The sequence below is a fragment of the Bufo bufo genome, chromosome 4 (genome assembly GCF_905171765.1).
Source record: "Bufo bufo chromosome 4, aBufBuf1.1, whole genome shotgun sequence".
Taxonomy (NCBI): domain Eukaryota; kingdom Metazoa; phylum Chordata; class Amphibia; order Anura; family Bufonidae; genus Bufo; species Bufo bufo.
In genome coordinates, this window is record NC_053392.1 from 371,028,811 (window position 1) to 371,046,925 (window position 18,115).

At 43.0% G+C, this 18,115-nt stretch overlaps 1 protein-coding gene across 7 annotated transcripts in view; it reads right to left on the reverse strand.

Moving 5' to 3' along the window:
• The window catches only part of EPB41L2 (erythrocyte membrane protein band 4.1 like 2), a 179,759-nt gene that overhangs the window by 127,566 nt on the left and 34,078 nt on the right, over positions 1–18,115 (reverse strand). For 5 of the 7 annotated variants that reach the window (XM_040429140.1, XM_040429139.1, XM_040429138.1 and 2 more), the window contains exon 1: positions 7,198–7,343. In XM_040429140.1, coding sequence (XP_040285074.1) covers positions 7,198–7,228 — 31 coding nt within the window. In that variant the 5' untranslated portion in view covers positions 7,229–7,343. Of the gene's footprint in view, positions 1–7,197; positions 7,402–12,275; positions 12,319–18,115 lie in introns of those variants that run through there. The other 2 variants (XM_040429135.1, XM_040429136.1) reach the window with 2 other exon arrangements.

Here is an 18,115-nt window from a genome sequence, read left to right on the forward strand (position 1 = left end):
GAGTGTCCCACGCTCTTGATACACCTGCCTGAGATCCAGATCTATATAGATGCTGTAATGTAGGACTGCATAGAATTTAAGACTATATTATGTATAGGGGTTTTCATATGATATATATTTTAGTGAGTATTTAATAAAAGGTATATTTTAAAGAAGGCGGTAAATACTTTAGTTTTTTTTTCGAAGTATAAGACATAATTTATTTGCTTTGCGGAGCTGTAGAACGGAAGAAAGGGCCCCACAGAAGTCAATGGGTCTGCATCTAATCCACAAAAAACTGATCGCATTTTTGCAGACTGCATACGGCCGCCTGAATGAGCCTAAAAGTTCAGTAATTATGGGAAAATCAAAACTGTATGCCACTTCTATATCTCCTTACAGCAGACCGTCACCTCTCCTGACATGTATCCCCCATGTAATGATTCTGCAGCATCTAATCTTACCACTCTGTGAGGTCGCATTACTTTATTAATCCTTCTAGGAGTTTATGAATTAATTACCAGCAGTTTGCAATGAAGGTCCATTTGGGTGTTAACACTAGGGGGGGGGGGGGGGGGGGGTGTCCCTGTACAGTCTGACACTGGCAGCACTGATTGGATAGTCTCAGACTGTACAGGGACTCACCCTAATTGGTAACACCCAGATGGACCTTTATTGCAAACTGCTAGCAATTCATTCTTAATGAGCAGGGACACACTCTCAACTGGTAACACCCATCTGTACCTTTACTGCAAGCTGCTTACCATTCATTCAGAACTTCTAGTAGAAATAACAGAGGAATTACACAACAGAGCCATAAGAATAGAGGCTCTAGATCTGGTATTACATGGGAAATGCAAGTAGTTACTACAACAGACATATCAGGAGAGGTGACAGGTCCTCTTTCACTTCTAACAGGAATAATGAAGGGGAAAGAAGTTACAAACTGTCTTACAACAATCCCAGTTTCCACTACAAGATTCACGTCATCCTTTAGTTACCACGCGGCCAAAGTCGTCAGGACAAGTCATAGGGGACTCAAGTCATAGGCAGAAGACAATTTAACCTAAACCATTTGGAAGCCATTTCACAGGAAACCTCACTTCCTCAATGACAAGAATCTATTACATCATTTCTTATCAGATAATTATTTTCCTGCTTTGTTGGCACACACATTTATCATAGATAATTACAAATTTCCACTTAAAGAGGGCCTGTCACCACTCCTGACATCTCCGTTTTAGGAAATAATTGTATTTCACATACAACTACCATTCTGGAGTATGTTGTACCATTCCTCTGTTATTCCTACTAGAAGTTTATGAATAAAGGTACAACTGGGTGTTACCAGCTAGGGGTGTATCCCTGCACAGTTTCACACTAGCAACACAAAGTGATCAATGTCAGACTATGATGGTAACAACCAGTTGTACATATAGTCATAAATAGGGATGAGCGAAATAGACTTCAGATGGTAGTTTGGAACCGAACCCGAATTCAGTACAAAGGTTTTTTATAGCAGAAATTCCTTTACGAAGTCTCGTGAAATTTTGCGAAGTAATAACTTCGGCTCATCGGAGCCAAAACATACAGTCTAAGGTTACTTTGACACTGGACGGATCCGTTCAGATAATATGACCGTCTGCATCCGTTCTGAACAGATCCATTTGTATTATCTGTAACCATCTGGATCCGTCTTGAACACCATTGAAAGTCAATGGAGGACGGATCAGTTTTCTATTGTGCCAGATTGTGTCAGTGAAAACGGATCCGTCCCCATTGACTTACATTGTGGCTCAGTTTCATCAGACGGACACCAAAACGCTGCAAGCAGCATTTTGGTGTCAGTCTCCAAAGCGGAATGGAGGCGGAACGGAGCCAAACTGAGCGGATCCTTTTCCATTCAGAATGCATACTGATCCATTTTGTACCGCTTGCGAGAGCCCTTAACGGATCTCACAAACGGAAAGCACAAACGCAAGTGTGAAAGTAGCCTAATACTGTACGGAACGCCCGCTCCATACAGTATTCTAGCGAAGCTTTATGAAGCATCCGAAGTCAATTCGCTCATTCCTAGTCATGAACTTCTAGGAACAGTAATGGAGGGACAGCAAAATAGAGTTATATGAAAAGATGCTCCAGAATTGTTAGGGATTGTTATCCACCATGTTTTCCACTGAAGAATCATTTACCCATTGAAGTGAATGGAGAGACTCTGAAAGAAAATCTGTACCATAATCAAAAAAAAAAAATTGCAGATTTTCTGGCGGAAAATTCCACCACGTGCGAGTGCACCCCTATTGTACAGGGCAGCAACCTCCGGCACTCCAGCTGTTCTGAAACTACAACTCCCATAATCCTCCTTTCATTTCCATGGGAGTTACAAGAACAGCCAAGAAAGTGTGCATGCTGGGAGTTGTAGTTTCACAGCAGCTGGGGTGCCGAAGGTCGCTGATCCCTGGTATAGGGACTGCAAATAGAGGGGACAGGTCCTCAGACGCTGGAGACAAAACTTTACCCATACTTGTGCAGCGTTACACTGGCGATACATACACACTGGACAAACCTCACTCTCTCTGACCGCAGATTCTGGGGAAAGAAGGATCGGGATGTTCCCTCGTCCACCTCCCCCGCTACCCAGGCTGCAGGGCCAGCTTTAGCAAGTTCCCAACATTTTACAAGAGTTTGTGTCTGCAGGTCGACAGACATTATACGAGGTACCCTAAACTATAGCGGCTCGGCAAACTTTAAGGGGAATACCATTTTTATTACTGTTCTTATTTATAAAATCTGGAACCACTCACTGCTGTAGCGTTTTACCTTTCTTAGAAAACTATAAATTTATTAACGGCCAGAATACATATCCGCCATGATAGATAAGAACTGTGCAGACTGGAGTAAAGGGGTTACCCAAGTTAAGAAGGAGCCGAATACCACAAAATGCATTAGGCTAAAAATTATCCAATGTAGCAAGAGCGGCCTTGTCTTCAGCAGCATCCCACGTGGTAGCAGACTACGGATTGCTAAGGCTACATTCACATCTGCAGCAAGTAAATCCAGTAGTCTGTACCGGCAGAGGAATAAACTAATGGTTTACCGTATCCGGCATAGATGGACCCCAGGTCCCCATAAACTATAATGGGTCTGATGGATTTCTGGCATAAAGGTTGACGGTCTGCATGCAGTGGCATTTGTCCGGCAGAAAGCTGACATTTATGGCGGATACCTACCAGATTCCCTTATAACCAATGGGGATCCGGCAGTGTGCAACTGGGTTTCCCTCCTCCTGTATTCCCATGGCTCCACCCACTGGTGCACTTCATATTGTGCTCCCGCACTGCTGAGCCTCTTCCATTAGTATAGCCTCTTATAACTCTGAACTATGGTGCAGGCCATAACCCCAGGCAGGGAGCTCAAAACATCCCATTTTAGGCCAGTAAGTAGTGAGTGATTGTGTGGGAAACTACTGAATTTTTACTTTGTACTGCACAATTTCAATAGAAGTTTTGTACTCCAGAACTCCCCTTTAAGATACACACTAGGGATGAGCGAATTGACTTCGGATGAAACATAAAACTTTGTTTCAGTACTGTACGGAGCGAGCGCTCCATACAGTATTAGAATGTATTGGCTCTGATGAGCCGAAGTTCTTACTTTGCAAAGTCTCGCGAGACTTCGGGTAATAACCACTTGGAACCGAACCAGAGTTCAGGAAATGTTTTTTTACATTAGAAATCAATTTATTAAGTTACTATGCAAAGTCTCACGCTTGCTCCGTACAGTACTGAAACAAAGTTTTATGCGAATCGACTTCGGATGTTCCATCCGAAGTCGATTCGCTCATCCCTAGTGTGCATCTTAAAAGGGGAGTTCTGGAGTACAAAACTCGCTCCGTACAGTACTGAATCAAAGTTTTATGCGAATTGACTTCGCTTTAGGGGTGGGCGATATGGCCTAAAATCTATATTGCAATATAATTTTAAGCATGTGCGATATATTTTATATTTCGGGGTTTTTTTTTTTTTTACTTTTTATTTAATAACTAACTATTAGCCTCCTTAGGGGCTAGAACCCTTTTTTCTATTCACCTTAATAGAGCTCTATTAGGGTGAATAGGACTTCACACTCTCCCTGCTGCCCTGTGCATAGTGCACACAGCAGCAGGGAGCTGCCCATGGCAGCCAGGGCTTCAGTAGCGTCCTGGCTGCCATGGTAACCGATTGGAGCCCCGCGATTACACTGCTGGGCTCCGATCAGAAGATGCCACCCTGGGGCCACTGCCACCAATGGCTTAATCGTGTGGAGGGGGGGGCCCGCAATTAATATAATACTTAGAAGAGGGGGAGTAGAAGGGAGGGGCTGTGGCCACTGCGCCACCAATTAATATAGTCAATATGCCTGAATACAAACGTAGCCTGCATGTGCCGGCTATATCCCATACCTGGCCTCTATTGCTGCACGCCGTGATCCGCCACAATTAACCCCTCAGGACCTGAGGGGTTAATTGTGGTGGACCACAGCGTGCAGTCATAGAGACCGGGTATGGGATATGGCCGGCACATGCAGGCTACGTTTGTATTCAGGCATATTAACTATATTAATTGGTGGCGCAGTGGCCACAGTCCCTCCTCCTCCTACTCTCTGTTCTCATTGGTGGTCAGCAGCAGCCGCACACAGTGGGGAAGGAGGGACTCCCTCCTTCTCCACTGTGCTGACTTAGGATCACAAAATTGGCGCATGCCATGGTCTACCGCGATATGGTGATATAAACGAAATCTCTATAGTTGGCCAAATTTATATCGTATATATATATATATATATATATATATATATATATATATATCGCATATCGTCTATATCGCCCACCCCTACTTCGGATGTTTCATCTGAAGTAGATTCGCTCATCCCTAATACACACCATTTCAAATGATTTTCAATGATTTCCAAGTGCATAGCAGAAATCTTTCCATTTCTCTATGTCAGTAGCATGCATCATGTGGCCCTGCAGCAGCATGGTGTTTGCAAATTAATGACATTGCTGAGATTAAGTTATAGCAAAATGAAAGGGAGCTTATTATTAAATGTATGCTGCCCTCACTGAGGGTAGAATAAAGTAGTGGCGTGTGGATTTCATCATTCAATATAAACTTGGCAGCATGTGCCAGAGAAGAGTCACAGTTATTCAGGAGCTCCCGCTCTCCCCACCCACTTGCTGATGATTGACAGGTTATATTCTGCCACTACCTGTGAAGAAAATACAGAGTCGTGGCAGCGCTCACAACACTGACCCGTTGGCTTTCATTGGCTCTGCTTAGTATGTGGGATCCGTATTCCAGAACCGATAAAAGATGAAGAGGGCTGAGCACTATGTCCCTTTGTTTCGTCATCAAAGGTTTAGTTACCCTTAAAGGGAACCTGTCACCAGTTTTATGGTGTCCTAACTAAGGGCAACATAAATAAGTGACTGATTCTCTTAGCACAATGCTGGGTCACTTTCTTTAATTGACCCAGTCAATCTGCCAACATCTTGTATTGAAAAGCTCCAGCTGATAATGATGAGTCATGAATATTCATGAGCTCCTGACTCTTCCCGCCCACCTGCTGCTGATTGACAGTTATTTTCCATATGAATCAGCAGCAGGTGGGCAGGGGAGGGGCTATTGCTCTGAATTAAATAAACGCTGGACTCAATGACATCACGCTGGACTCAAATCAGCTCATTAGCATGCGGCATCTTTGTGTGTATATTATAATCTAACTAATTATATACAATCATTAACTACTAAAAAGTACCTTAGATGTATTCACTTACTGGTGTGACAGATGGTTACCTCATAATATACACACAAATCAGCTCATTAGCATGCGGCATCTTTGTGTGTATATTATGAGGTAACCATCTGTCACACCAGTAAGTGAATACATCTAAGGTACTTTTTAGTAGTCAATGATTGTATATAATTAGTTAGATTATAATAAAATATCCACATGACAGGTTCCCTTTAAAGAGAATAACAGGCAAACTGATTCTCCTACTCTATTCGACACAATGACAAAACCAGTTGCTCAGCTTTGACCAGAAGCTGAAGCTTCACTATAGCTGTAGAGCTACGTGAAAGACTACTGAAAAAAATGACAACTAAAAGAAGCAAAAAATAAATAAAATTAAACTTTTTTTTTTTTTTAAAGCAACAGACTATATGAGAGGTTAAAAAACTGTGCCAGGACCTACAAATAATTTATTGTTCTCACATCATGCCCATTGCATGCTTTTTAGCTTGGCTCCAATAGGGCAGAGCTGTCATCTATGACTACCGTTTAGCTACCGTGCCTTGAAGAGTCTGAGGTAGTCTTAGACACACCCCCATCTCATCATTGGCTCAGGCTCCCGCTTTCTCCCCTCCAGTGATATATGTATGCTATACACAGCAGCCAATCATAGGCTCCGGACTGAGAGTGCAGATTCCTATTACAGCAATAAATAATGATAAGAAAAAGTACAGACTGCTACACGATGGGGCAGATTCAGGAGGGAAAAAAACTGGCTTAGTTGTCCATATTACACCTTTCATTTGTCAAAATGAAAAGTGGAATCGGATTGGTTGCTATGGGCAACTAAGCTAGTTTTCCTTTGCACCAGTTTTGATAAATCTGAGTGGGAAAAAATAAAATATCAGTCAACTCTCCACAAACATATTGAGCCAAATAAGTCTTACAAACTGGGTGGCTGGAGAGACACTTACTGTAGATAAACTCATGTACGTATCTAGGCTTTAAAATCCCCCAATAAACGCACGACCCATTGCTAACCTAGTGCCCCACTTAGCAGTGGTAGGAAAATAATTTGGAAATGAAAGATTCATCCATGAGGAACAAGTGTCAGACTCTGTACACACACTACAGGTCCGCAAACTTATAAAGATGTATGCTGTAACATTCACATAGGCTTCTACTGGGGAGAAATACATATTTCATAGAAGTCAGTTACAGAGGAAGCCAAACCAGTAGGGTCCCCCTGAAAATAAAAAGGAAAACCCCCCTCACCTCTTTTTCTGATGGATTACAAGACAGGCAACAAACAGATGCATGGTGTTAACCTACATACCAGTTACACATAGACATTACTCTCTTCACCAGTCCGCTGAACCATTCATGGTGGGTATAGACCATCACAAAGTTTATGGACTGGAAACAAATGTGTGCATGCAGTGAACTCACCGTACGTAACGGCAGCAGACATCAGTACCATAACACAAACACAGAGGCTGCATGCTGTCCCTAGGAATCCACAAAGTCCCACAGGAGAAGACACAGCAGTACAACACTAGTGAGGAACATGTTTCTACCTACTGCGTGGATCGCGTCCTAGCTGCAGACTGGAGCTCACAGACTGCTGGGCACACTAGCCAAAGCCACTCCAAGTTGAATGGGAAGCCTAATGAACGAGGCAGACCCCACCCAAGCACTAACATTGCTGGAGACAGAGGAGGAGGAAAACAGCATTCATAGAAGTTCACAATTCACCCAAAACATCATGAAGCTAATCGCACGGTCTGCTTCTCCTGATGGATGGACATGGGGCTCACTGTGATGGAATAACATACACAGCATATACATGTGGAATGATTTCAGCAAGGCTGACTTCACAGCAGGGGTAAGAAATGTTAACCTCTCAAGGACAATACTAATTTTGACATTTAGGGCGACTGACCAAACACCATACTTTATTCAAAAAAATTATAATTATTATGAACACCGTCACTACGAGGGCTGTGGAGTCGAGGAGTCGGAGTCTGAGGCAATTTTGGGTACCTGGAGTCAGAGTCGGCAAAAATGAACCGACTCAGACTCCTACAAAATTAAAATTGGAATCAAAAAAATAAAAAAAAAGTAAGTTTAAAATGTCCCAATTCACAAAAGATTATGATTAAAGGGAATTTGTCACCTGCTTTTAGCATTTTATTACTTTATTTCATTTTGTCATTTTGATTAAAAAAAAAGATATTTTTCTGAAATGCTAATGAAGCTCCAAGGTGCCCAGAGGGGCGTTTTGTTTTTTTTTCCTCTCTGGAGCCCAGTGACCATCCCCTGCAGTGCCCAGCCCACCTTAATTTGAAGCCCAAGAACGCCTCCTGATCCTGAAATATCCTCCCACAGCCCCGGCAAACGGTTCCGCCCCCTCGCCACGTCATCTTCTACCTTCAAGAAATGCACCGTTCTTCTTCCTGTCGGCCACCAGAAATCTCGCGCAGGCGCAGTACCGCCTGCACGATCATCAAGCTCCTGAGGCAACAGCGCTCAGATTACGTCACTGGGCTCGGCGCATTCCCAGTGAGACTTTTGAGGCTGTTGCCCTCAGGAGCTTGATGATCGCGCCTGCGCGAGATCCTCTCACTGCTCCATCTTCAGTAGAAGATCAGCACACAAAGGAGAAGGCAGCAGCTTCTGCCTAACTACTTCTCTCTGCTATAAGAGCTCAGAAGAACTTGGTGGAACAGCTGTATGTTGCCTTTCTTTCCTTCAAGGAATGTATAAAATACATTTGCATATTAAATACAGAGGAGTCGGAAGTACCAAAAACTGAGGAGTCGGAGCATTTATGTACCGACTCCACAGCCCTGGTCACTACTAGTTAAGCTAGGTTCACATCTGCGGCACTTTTCCAGGATGGGAGCAAGAAAATGGAAGTGCCAGATCACACGCATAACAATGGCATTCTGCCGGAAATCCAAGTGGAATCTGCAACCTCTGCGACAGACGTGAAGCTTGCCTTATAAAGGTAGTAAATATTTATCTCATATCTACGTAGGCTATAGACTACGTAGATATGAGATCTCTGAAGTGCCGTCCATATAGAACTACATGTGGGATTGGTTTATGCCAAGAACATTTCCAAAAACGGTTTTGGCATTGTGCCAGCCAACATGCCAGACAAACTTGACTATTGCTGCAGTTATCTGTGCACCACAGTGGTTCTGAACCAAAACTCACCAATACTCAAGTTTTCCATGGTGAAGCCAGCCTTAGCCTCATGCACTTTACCATATTACACATCCATGTGCTAGATGCATGGTTTCAAATGCCTAAGGCTTCGTTCACATCACAGTTCTGCCTTTCCGTTCTCGGGCAGGAAAACGGAAAGGAGGAATTCGGTACACAACTGAGCGGAGACAAAAGTTGTGCATGCAAAACTTAGGTTTCCGCTCAGAAGAAGATTTAGAGACAAAACGGACCCCATTATAGTCTATAGGGCCCGTGGACTCTGTTCGGCTCAGTTACATGCCGAATCCGTCCTTTCCATTTTCCTGCCTCTAAACGGGGCAGGAAAACGGAAAGGCTGAATGGTTATGTGAACGAAGCCTTATTCACACATCAGTAATTGTGAGCCAAAACCAGGATTGGAGCCTCCACAGACATAAGGTATAAGGGAAAGATCTGCACCTGTTCTCGGCTCACAATCACTGATGGAAATCATGACCGAACACGGACGTGTGAAAGAGGCATAAGGCTGAGCGTAGTCCTAGTGGCACTATACAGCAACATATTAAAGGCCTATGAGTTCATGTATAGAATCTGAGCTTTGCAGAAAGGGTGATCACTGCAAGCACCAGAAGGAGACAGAGGTGGTCAGATTCACCATAAAAATGATTGCATACGGTGGTCAGGATGTGCTACAGCATAACCTTAAATAGTTTTCCAGGACAAAAATAAATAAATAATACATTTAAAAAAATAATAATGTTTTACATGATAAAAAAATAAAAGTTCCAAGTTAAGTCATGCAAAAGTTAAAAAAAATACCCAGTCAGGTGAATGCTGTAAAAATAAATAAAAACCGTGCAAGGTAATCTTTTTTTTTTGTCACCTCACATAACAAGATGTGTAATATTGTATGATCAAAAAGTTAATGTACCCCAAAATAGTACCAATGAAAAAAATCACCTCATCCCGCCAAAATGAGCCACCACATAAGAGAATAGCCCAAAAAATAAATAAAAATGATGGCCTTCAGAAAATGGCAAAACAAAAACATTCTTATCCTTTTAAAAAATGCTTCAAGTAAAAGTGGTAAACGTAAAAAAAAATTCAAAAAAATTCAAAAATAAAAAAATAAAAAAATAAAAATAAAAAGGTATATACCGTATTTTTCGCCCCCCATTATGGAAGCGCTCATTAATACCGGAGGACCAGGAAGCGGTGAAGGCTCTGTACTCACAGCTTACTGGTCGTCGGCTGTGCTGTGGCTGCGCACAGCGTGATGGCGCTCTGTGACCTCACGCCAGTTGACAGCAAAGCCGACGGCAGGATGAAGAGGATCGCGATGTAGGTGAGGAGCAGCGGTATCCGGAGCAGGAGAGGCAAGTGTTTTTTTTATTTTTTAAAACACGTGGCAATATGGGGCTGCTGGGGCTAATCTGAGGCAATGGGGGATTCTGGTGGCCGATGAGAAGCATGGGGCTCTTATCTGAGGTCTGATTGAGGGTCATTCACATTGGGGTCTGATCTGAGGTCTTGGGGGTCCTAACATTGGGGGACTGATTGCAAGTCTGACCTGAGGTCTAATGAAAAAAAAAAAAATTCAAATTGTCCTCCTCTAAAACCTAGGTGCATCTTATATTCACCTCCATTTTCCTTGAACTCTTGTGGAACACCTCAAGGGTTAACAAAGTTTGCAACATCAGTTTTGAATAATTTGAAGGGGGTAGTTTCTAAATTCATTTTATTTCTATTACTTAAGCTCCTCAAAATCACTTTATAACTGAACTCGTGCTATAAAAAAAATCTGTTTTTGAAATTTTCTTGAAAATTAGAAAAATTGCTTCTAGAAAAATAATTACATTTACAAAGTGATGTCAATAAAAAGCAGACATATGGGGAATGTTGGCTGATAACTATTTTATGAGGTATTACTATATATCATGATAGCCGAGAAATTCAAATTTAGAAAATTGTGAATTTTTCCAAATTTTGAATTAAAAAAATAAATAAAATTTAATAAAAAATATTGACCCAAATTTACCGGTAACATGAAATACAATGTGTCACCAGAAAACAATCTCAGAATCTGTTAGATAAGTGCTGGAACAGCCAGCTAGATGGTCTTAATGCTAGTGTGAAACTAGCCTTAGCAAAAATGAAGACAATAAAGCCTTGGGGAATCATGGTTGCTTCCAATACTTCCTTTCACTGGGAGACGATTACATTCCATTGGAATGCACAGGAATGAGCAGCAGTATGGTATCTGCCACATCTCTGGAGAGGCAATGCTGGGAACAGCGGCTGGATGCTCATGCCACATGTGCAGAACAGCCGCAGCATCCAAACTCTGTTCCCAGCAGTGCCTCTCTGCGATCGAGCTCACGCACCCCGAAACGCAGCGTCAATTAAAGATCAATACTTCATCTGTGCCTCGGGTCGTGTCTTGTGCCTACCTATTATCCATCTAGAGACGTGGCAGATACCATACTGCTGCTCATTCCTTTGTAATTCTTCTCCCCACCTGGCCACCGCCACTGGGGTTCCAGATAGAATAAGCTGCACCGACTCTCCACAACTATAAAGCCTTCTCTGGGGTTGTGCCTAGTCACGGACAACAAATACAGACGAGCAGAATAACAAAGATTGCTTTTAACCAAAAGTTAGTTCTACCAACACCTATCTCCTTGTACTTTCTCATAGACAAACAATCCTCGTTCCTGTTAAGTCTAATGTGTATGGGAAGATCAATGCTGGTCACACATACGAGACAACTTTGTGTTGGACAAGCTGATTCCTCCATGTCATGATTAACGAGATAAGCAGCACTTATCTTGTGGAAGAAAGGATGAGGCAGGAAGGCAGATGCCAGTCTTCCTTAACATGAAGTCTCCATATACACTACATTGTTGGTCGGATCAAGCTAATATGTATGGAAAGATTTTGGTTTTACTCTTTACTAACTACTAGGTGGCTACGAATGAGTAGAGCAATGAATGAGCTAACGGAACAAACAGCTTGGACCCTCCATAAAACCAGTCATCCTGTCTGTAAGCAAATCAAACCTAGGCAGAAGAGACCAGCAGCCAACAGGGATGACACAGGTTCCCCCAAAATTGTCATTTCCTGGGAAATATCAATCAGTGCTGAAAAGCAGACATATTTAGATAGTTCCACTAGAGCACTTTACTTGTGAGAGAGATAAACTACATTAAACTGGAATAAAGTCGTCTATTAAAATTAGATTAACTGTAGCGGCTACAATTCGACATTTGGAAAATTATGGGGTTAGATTTAATATACGGTACATAAAAAGTCACCTTAATAATCCAGCTTGTTATAATTGCATGTGCTTGTCTTCTCCTGTGGATAAAAAAAATAAAAAATAAAATATTAGTATTAATATTAATAATACCTTTTGCTTGCAACTGTTTACAGTGCCACAAATTATATTATATATATATATATATATATATATATATATATATATATATATATATACACACACACACACATACAGTAATGGCTTATATGCCACCTGTCACGGCCTCTGTGGTGTGCGCCGTGACACGGTTGCTGTGTATGCTGTCGCCCCCAGCTTTATGTCACTATGATTCTGTAGAAATAAGGCCATGCAGAGACACACAGCATTATAAATCATGATAATGCCATGAGCTCCTGCAAGTCCAGAGCAGAGGATCACACTCACACATGGAGCGTGATTCCCGCAATGGACTCGCTCGTGTGAAACAGCCCTTAGGGCGAGGATCAGGGATGCAATAGGAGGTGACCTGCTCCCTTATCCCAGTTCCTGGCCTAGTTGCCTTTCCCACCGGGTCCACATTTTACAGCGGGGAGTTTCCCCTACTCCCCACCGTGACAGTATGTTCCACAAGGTGGCCCTCAAGCACTGGGCAGATTGTAGAGGCCGGGCAGGAGGACACAGCTCCAGCACACAGCAATGCTGGAGGAACACTCAACCCAGCCAACAGGCCACAGGAAAAATAAACCTAGTGGGCATACCCACCAGCTAGATAATTAACACCTCAGGCACCAGACAGGGAAGGCCCCAGGAGAAAGGAGGAGGCACCTACATGCTGCAACCACAACACGTTCCCGCTGGCAACAGCATGCACGGCCACCGTGTCACGGCGCACACACAGAGGCCGTGACACCACCCTAGGCTAGTTTGATGAAAGGGAAGGCCGTATGCCATCAGTTTTTTTTGTAACGGACAAGAATAGGAGATATTCTATTTTCTTTGCGGGGCTACGGAACGGACATACTGATGCGGACATCACATGATGTGCTGTCTGCATTTTATGCAGACCCATTGAAATGAAAGGGTCAGCATCCTATACGCAAAAAAAAACACGGAACAGCCACTGAAACAAACAACGTTCGTGTGCATGTAGCCTAAGGCGTGAATGTGAATATACCCCAAGAGGGAAGAGGCGGCATGCCCTTTCTAGGATCACACACAAAGATGATCAGACAACCTCCATGCAGTCAATATCCCAGCACGGACCAATCTGCATTCACTGTCACCAATCCTTTCTTCAATAGGAGGAGGGAAGGAATCATCTTTCAAGAACAAGATCCATAATCGTGTGACCTGAGGTCTAATGAAAAATAGTTTCTGATTTTCCACCTTTAAAACCTGTGCGTCTTATAAAGCGAAAAATATGTTTTTTTAAATGTATTATTCTTATGGAAATAAAAAGGTATTTGAAGAAGTGTCTGATTTTTCTGCAGCCCATCTGCGAGTGCAGCTCATCACAACAGGAAACAGCTGTAATGCCAGACAACTTATGGATAGGAGTGTGGCCAACCTCATTCACTAATCTTGGACGGCCACTTTAGTCATCTCTGTTTCTCATGATGATGACGATGGGCATGTATGCAATTTGTATTTAAAACCAAGGTTTACAATATCTGAATCAAAGTGAATCTACACTTTGATTCAATGGGATTCAATGGGAAAAAAGCAGGATCCAGCATTCCGGCAAGTGTTCCAGAATTTTGGCCGGAGATAAAACCACAGCATGCTGCGTTATTATCTCCCTCCTGAAAAGGCAAAAAGACTGAACTGAATACCTCCTGATGCATCCTGAACGGATTACTCTCCATTCAGAATGCATGGGGATAAAACTGATCAGTTCTTTTCCGGTATTGAGCCCCTAGGACGGAACTCTATGCCGGAAAAGAAAAACGCTAGTGTGAAAGTACCCTTAGTGGCCAGTGGGAAAACTGCAGGAATTTATGGTTTTTGTTTAACTATAGTTGCATGGAAAAACTCTTTAAAAATTATCCAAAAACATAATTTAAACAGGTCATTGTCTGATGACATTTCCTTTAGGCTGGGTTCACACGGGCGTTGCGGGAACACCCGCGATTTTTCCGCCCGAGTGCAAAACATTGTAATGCGTTTTGCACTCGCGTGAGAAAAATCGCGCATGTTTGGTACCCAAACCCGAACTTCTCCACAGAAGTTCGGGATTGGGATCGGTGTTCTGTAGATTGTATTATTTCCCCTTATAACATGGTTATAAGGGAAAATAATAGCATTCTAAATACAGAATGCACAGTAAAATGGTGCTGGAGGGGTTAAAAAAATAATTATAATTTAACTCACCTTAGTCCAGTTGATCGCGATGCCGGCATCTCCTTCTGTCTCCTTTGTTGAACAGGACCTGTGGTGAGCGTCCATTACAGGTCAAGGACCTTTGATGACGTCACTCCGGTCATCACATGATCCATCACTATGGTAAAAGATCATGTGATGGATCATGTGATGACCGGAGTGACGTCAAAGGTCCTTGACCTGTAAAGAATGCTCACCACAGGTCCTGTTCAATAAAGGAGACAGAAGGAGATGCCGGGCTACGCGATCAAGTGGACTAAGGTGAGGTAAATTATTTTTATTTATTTTTTAACTCCTCCAGCGCTGTTTTACTATGCATTCTGTATTCAGAATGCTATTATTTTCCCTTATAACCATGTTATAAGAGAAACTAATAATGATCGGGTCTCCATCCCGATCATCTCCCAGCAACCGTGCGTGAAAAATCGCACCACATCTGCACTTGCTTGCAGATGCTTGCGATTTTCACGCAACCCCATTCACTTCTATGGGGCCTGCGTTGCGTGAAAAACGCAGAATATAGAGCATGCTGCGATTTTCACGCAACGCATAAGTGATGTGTGAAAATCACCGCTCATGTGAACAGCCCCATAGAAATGAATGGGTCGGTATTCAGTGCGGGTGCAATGCGTTCACCTCACGCATCGCATCCGCGCGGAATACTCGCCCGTGTGAAAGGGGCCTAAGGACCAATTCAGGTTTGAAGCAACTGGGGGGCTTACATAATAGAAACCATAGTAACATAGTACATAAGGCCGAAAAAAGACATTTGTCCATCCAGTTCGGCCTGTCATCCTGCAAGTTGATCCAGAGGAAGGCAAAAAAACAAAACAAAAACCCTGTGAGGTAGAAGCCAATTTTCCCCACTTTAGGGGAATCCTTCCCGACGCCAATCAGAATAACTCCCTGGATCAACGACCCCTCTCTAGTAGCTATAGCCATGCATAAATGGCCCCATTTTAGAACCTACCCCCTTTCACAATATTAAAAAAGTTTAGAAACGTTGGTAACCATTTAGGTGTTGCACATGAATTAAAGCAAAATGGAGGTGAAATGTAAAAACCTGTTTTGCAGATTTTGCATTTTAAAAAGGGAACCGGTCACCTAGAAAATGCATATTAAACCGCCAGTATTACCTTCTTGCAGCCTGTAGCATAATTATAAAGCTGTCTGTGTCTTTGCTGTACGAAGCGCCAGAAGTCTGAAAAAAACTGGCCCCCTTTCCCAACCCTTACACTGGGTTCACACCTGAGCGTTCTGAAAGGAGCGCTCTGTATGCGCGATTGTACGGGCGTTTACAATCGCGCATACAGAGACAAGCGAACACACATTGTCGCGCGTTCCCGAAAGTCTATGTATGGGAACGCGCGACAAAACGCCCCAAAGTCACTCAAGTACTTGTTTGAGCGTCGGGCGTTTTACAGCGCGATCGTACGCGCTGTAAAAACGCCCAGGTGAGAACCATTCCCATAGGGAAGCATTGGTTTCTCCTTGTTGTGCGTTTTACAGCGCGTAGGAACGCGCTGTAAAACGCTCAGGTGTGAACTGGGTGTTAGCATTTTATTGATAGGATGTCCAATTCTGTCACTGCCAGGCGCTTGAATGTAGTCTCACACATGCGCAGGCTCTAGTGTGAGTGTGCCTGAGCACTGAGCCTCAAACTACCTCAGAGCGGAGGGAAACAGTGCGCAGGCATTGTGGGGACAGCGCACGTGCAAGACTACTTTTGAGCGTTCAGTAGTGAAGGAATTGGAAATCCTATCAATGAAACACTAAGGGCTGGAAAAGGGGTGCAGTGAGCTTGACTTCAGGCGAGAAAGCCGCTACCCGCTTGACCTCAAGACTTTTGTTTATATATCACGGCCAGTTGGATAAAAGTCTTTTTTTAAGTCATGCAGAAAAGACAGACACCTTTATAGTCATGCTACAGACTACCAATAAAAGGTACTGCTGGCAGTTTAATATGCGCTTTCTAGGTGACAGGTTCCCTTTAAAATGCACACTGCCTGGCAGAGTTGATCATGCTGATTAAAATGACTATTAGGGTTGTCACGATACCAAAGTTTTGATTAGATTTCAATACCATGAAAAAAGTATTGCGATACTCGATACCACTCGAAAGAAATGAAACACAAAAAAACTGTGTGCATTCCGCATTTTATAGAACAGTCCCACCCTATTTTTGGGGGGGAACAAGGTGACTAAAAAATGGCAAATCGCTTAGTTTTTTTTTCATTTTTTTTTTTCTGTTACGCCAGTCACTGCATAGGAGATATTTTTTTATATTTTGGAAATTTTCGGATGTAGCGACATGTAATATGTTTATTTTTTTTATTGTTTAGATATTTTATATGTAGAATTGGGAAAGGGGGCGATTTAAACAATATGTTGGTGTTTTTTAAAACTTTTTTTTCTTACTTTATCTAATAACTATTAGCCCCCTAAAGGCTCTTTCACACGAGCGGATCCTGTGCGGGTAATCCGCTGCGTGAAAGAGAGCCAAACCCCGTTCTGGACAGCAGAGACAAGGAGCATTAACATGATTGATAATGCTCCATGCCTCTCTCTGATCTTTTTACTACATAATCACAGTGAGAAAGTGGTCACCGTGATTTTGTAGTAAAAAAAATAAAAATCTGAAAGGCACGGAGCATTATCAATCATGTTAATGCTCCGTGTCTCTGCTGTCCAGAACGGGGTTTGGCTCTCTTTCACGCAGCGGATTACCCACACGGCATCCGCTCATGTAAAAGAGTCCTTAGGGGCTAGAACCTGGGATCTTTTAATCCCTTATCCTATTCACCCTAATAGAGCTCTACGAGGGTGAATAGAACTTCACACTCTCCCTGCTTCCCCTGAGCATAGTACACACAGCAGCAGGAAGATTACCATGGTACCCACAGCTTCAGTAGCGTCCTGGCTGCCATGGTAACCAATGAAAAAAAAAAACACGATTACACTGCTGGGGCTCAGATCGGAACTGCCACTGCACCACCAATGAGGAGGAGGGGAGGGGACCCTGTGGTCACTGCCACCACTGAAGATAATACTGGGGGGGGGGGGGGGGTCCCTTTAAAAATGAATGGGTCCGCACTCCGCACACGTTCCGCAAAATTGATGTGTGAATGGACTCTAAGGTTGTACAGTTTTCTTTTTCCAACCCAACTTTTAAAAATCTTCCCATCTTGCCCAACACAAGGCAATTATAGTCATGATATAAAAATCACACAAAATATAGGTTCAGTCTTGACACAGTTGCCCTTTTTTGTGTTGAAAGGCAGTGTTTTTCTGTGGATGTTGGCTACAAGCTGAAAACACTCCTCGCGGATGCAGACAATCTTTGGAACTTGTACCTTTAGTACAACAAGAGAACTGGATTGAAAAGGTCAAAAAAACAAAAGCATTCTCTTCTTCATACTTGGCTCCAACATTTGTGTGGAATGTCAACATAGCTGCGCCGTGATGAACAATGCTGGATCCTCCAGAGACAGGAAGAGGTCTTCGTTCTCCACACTG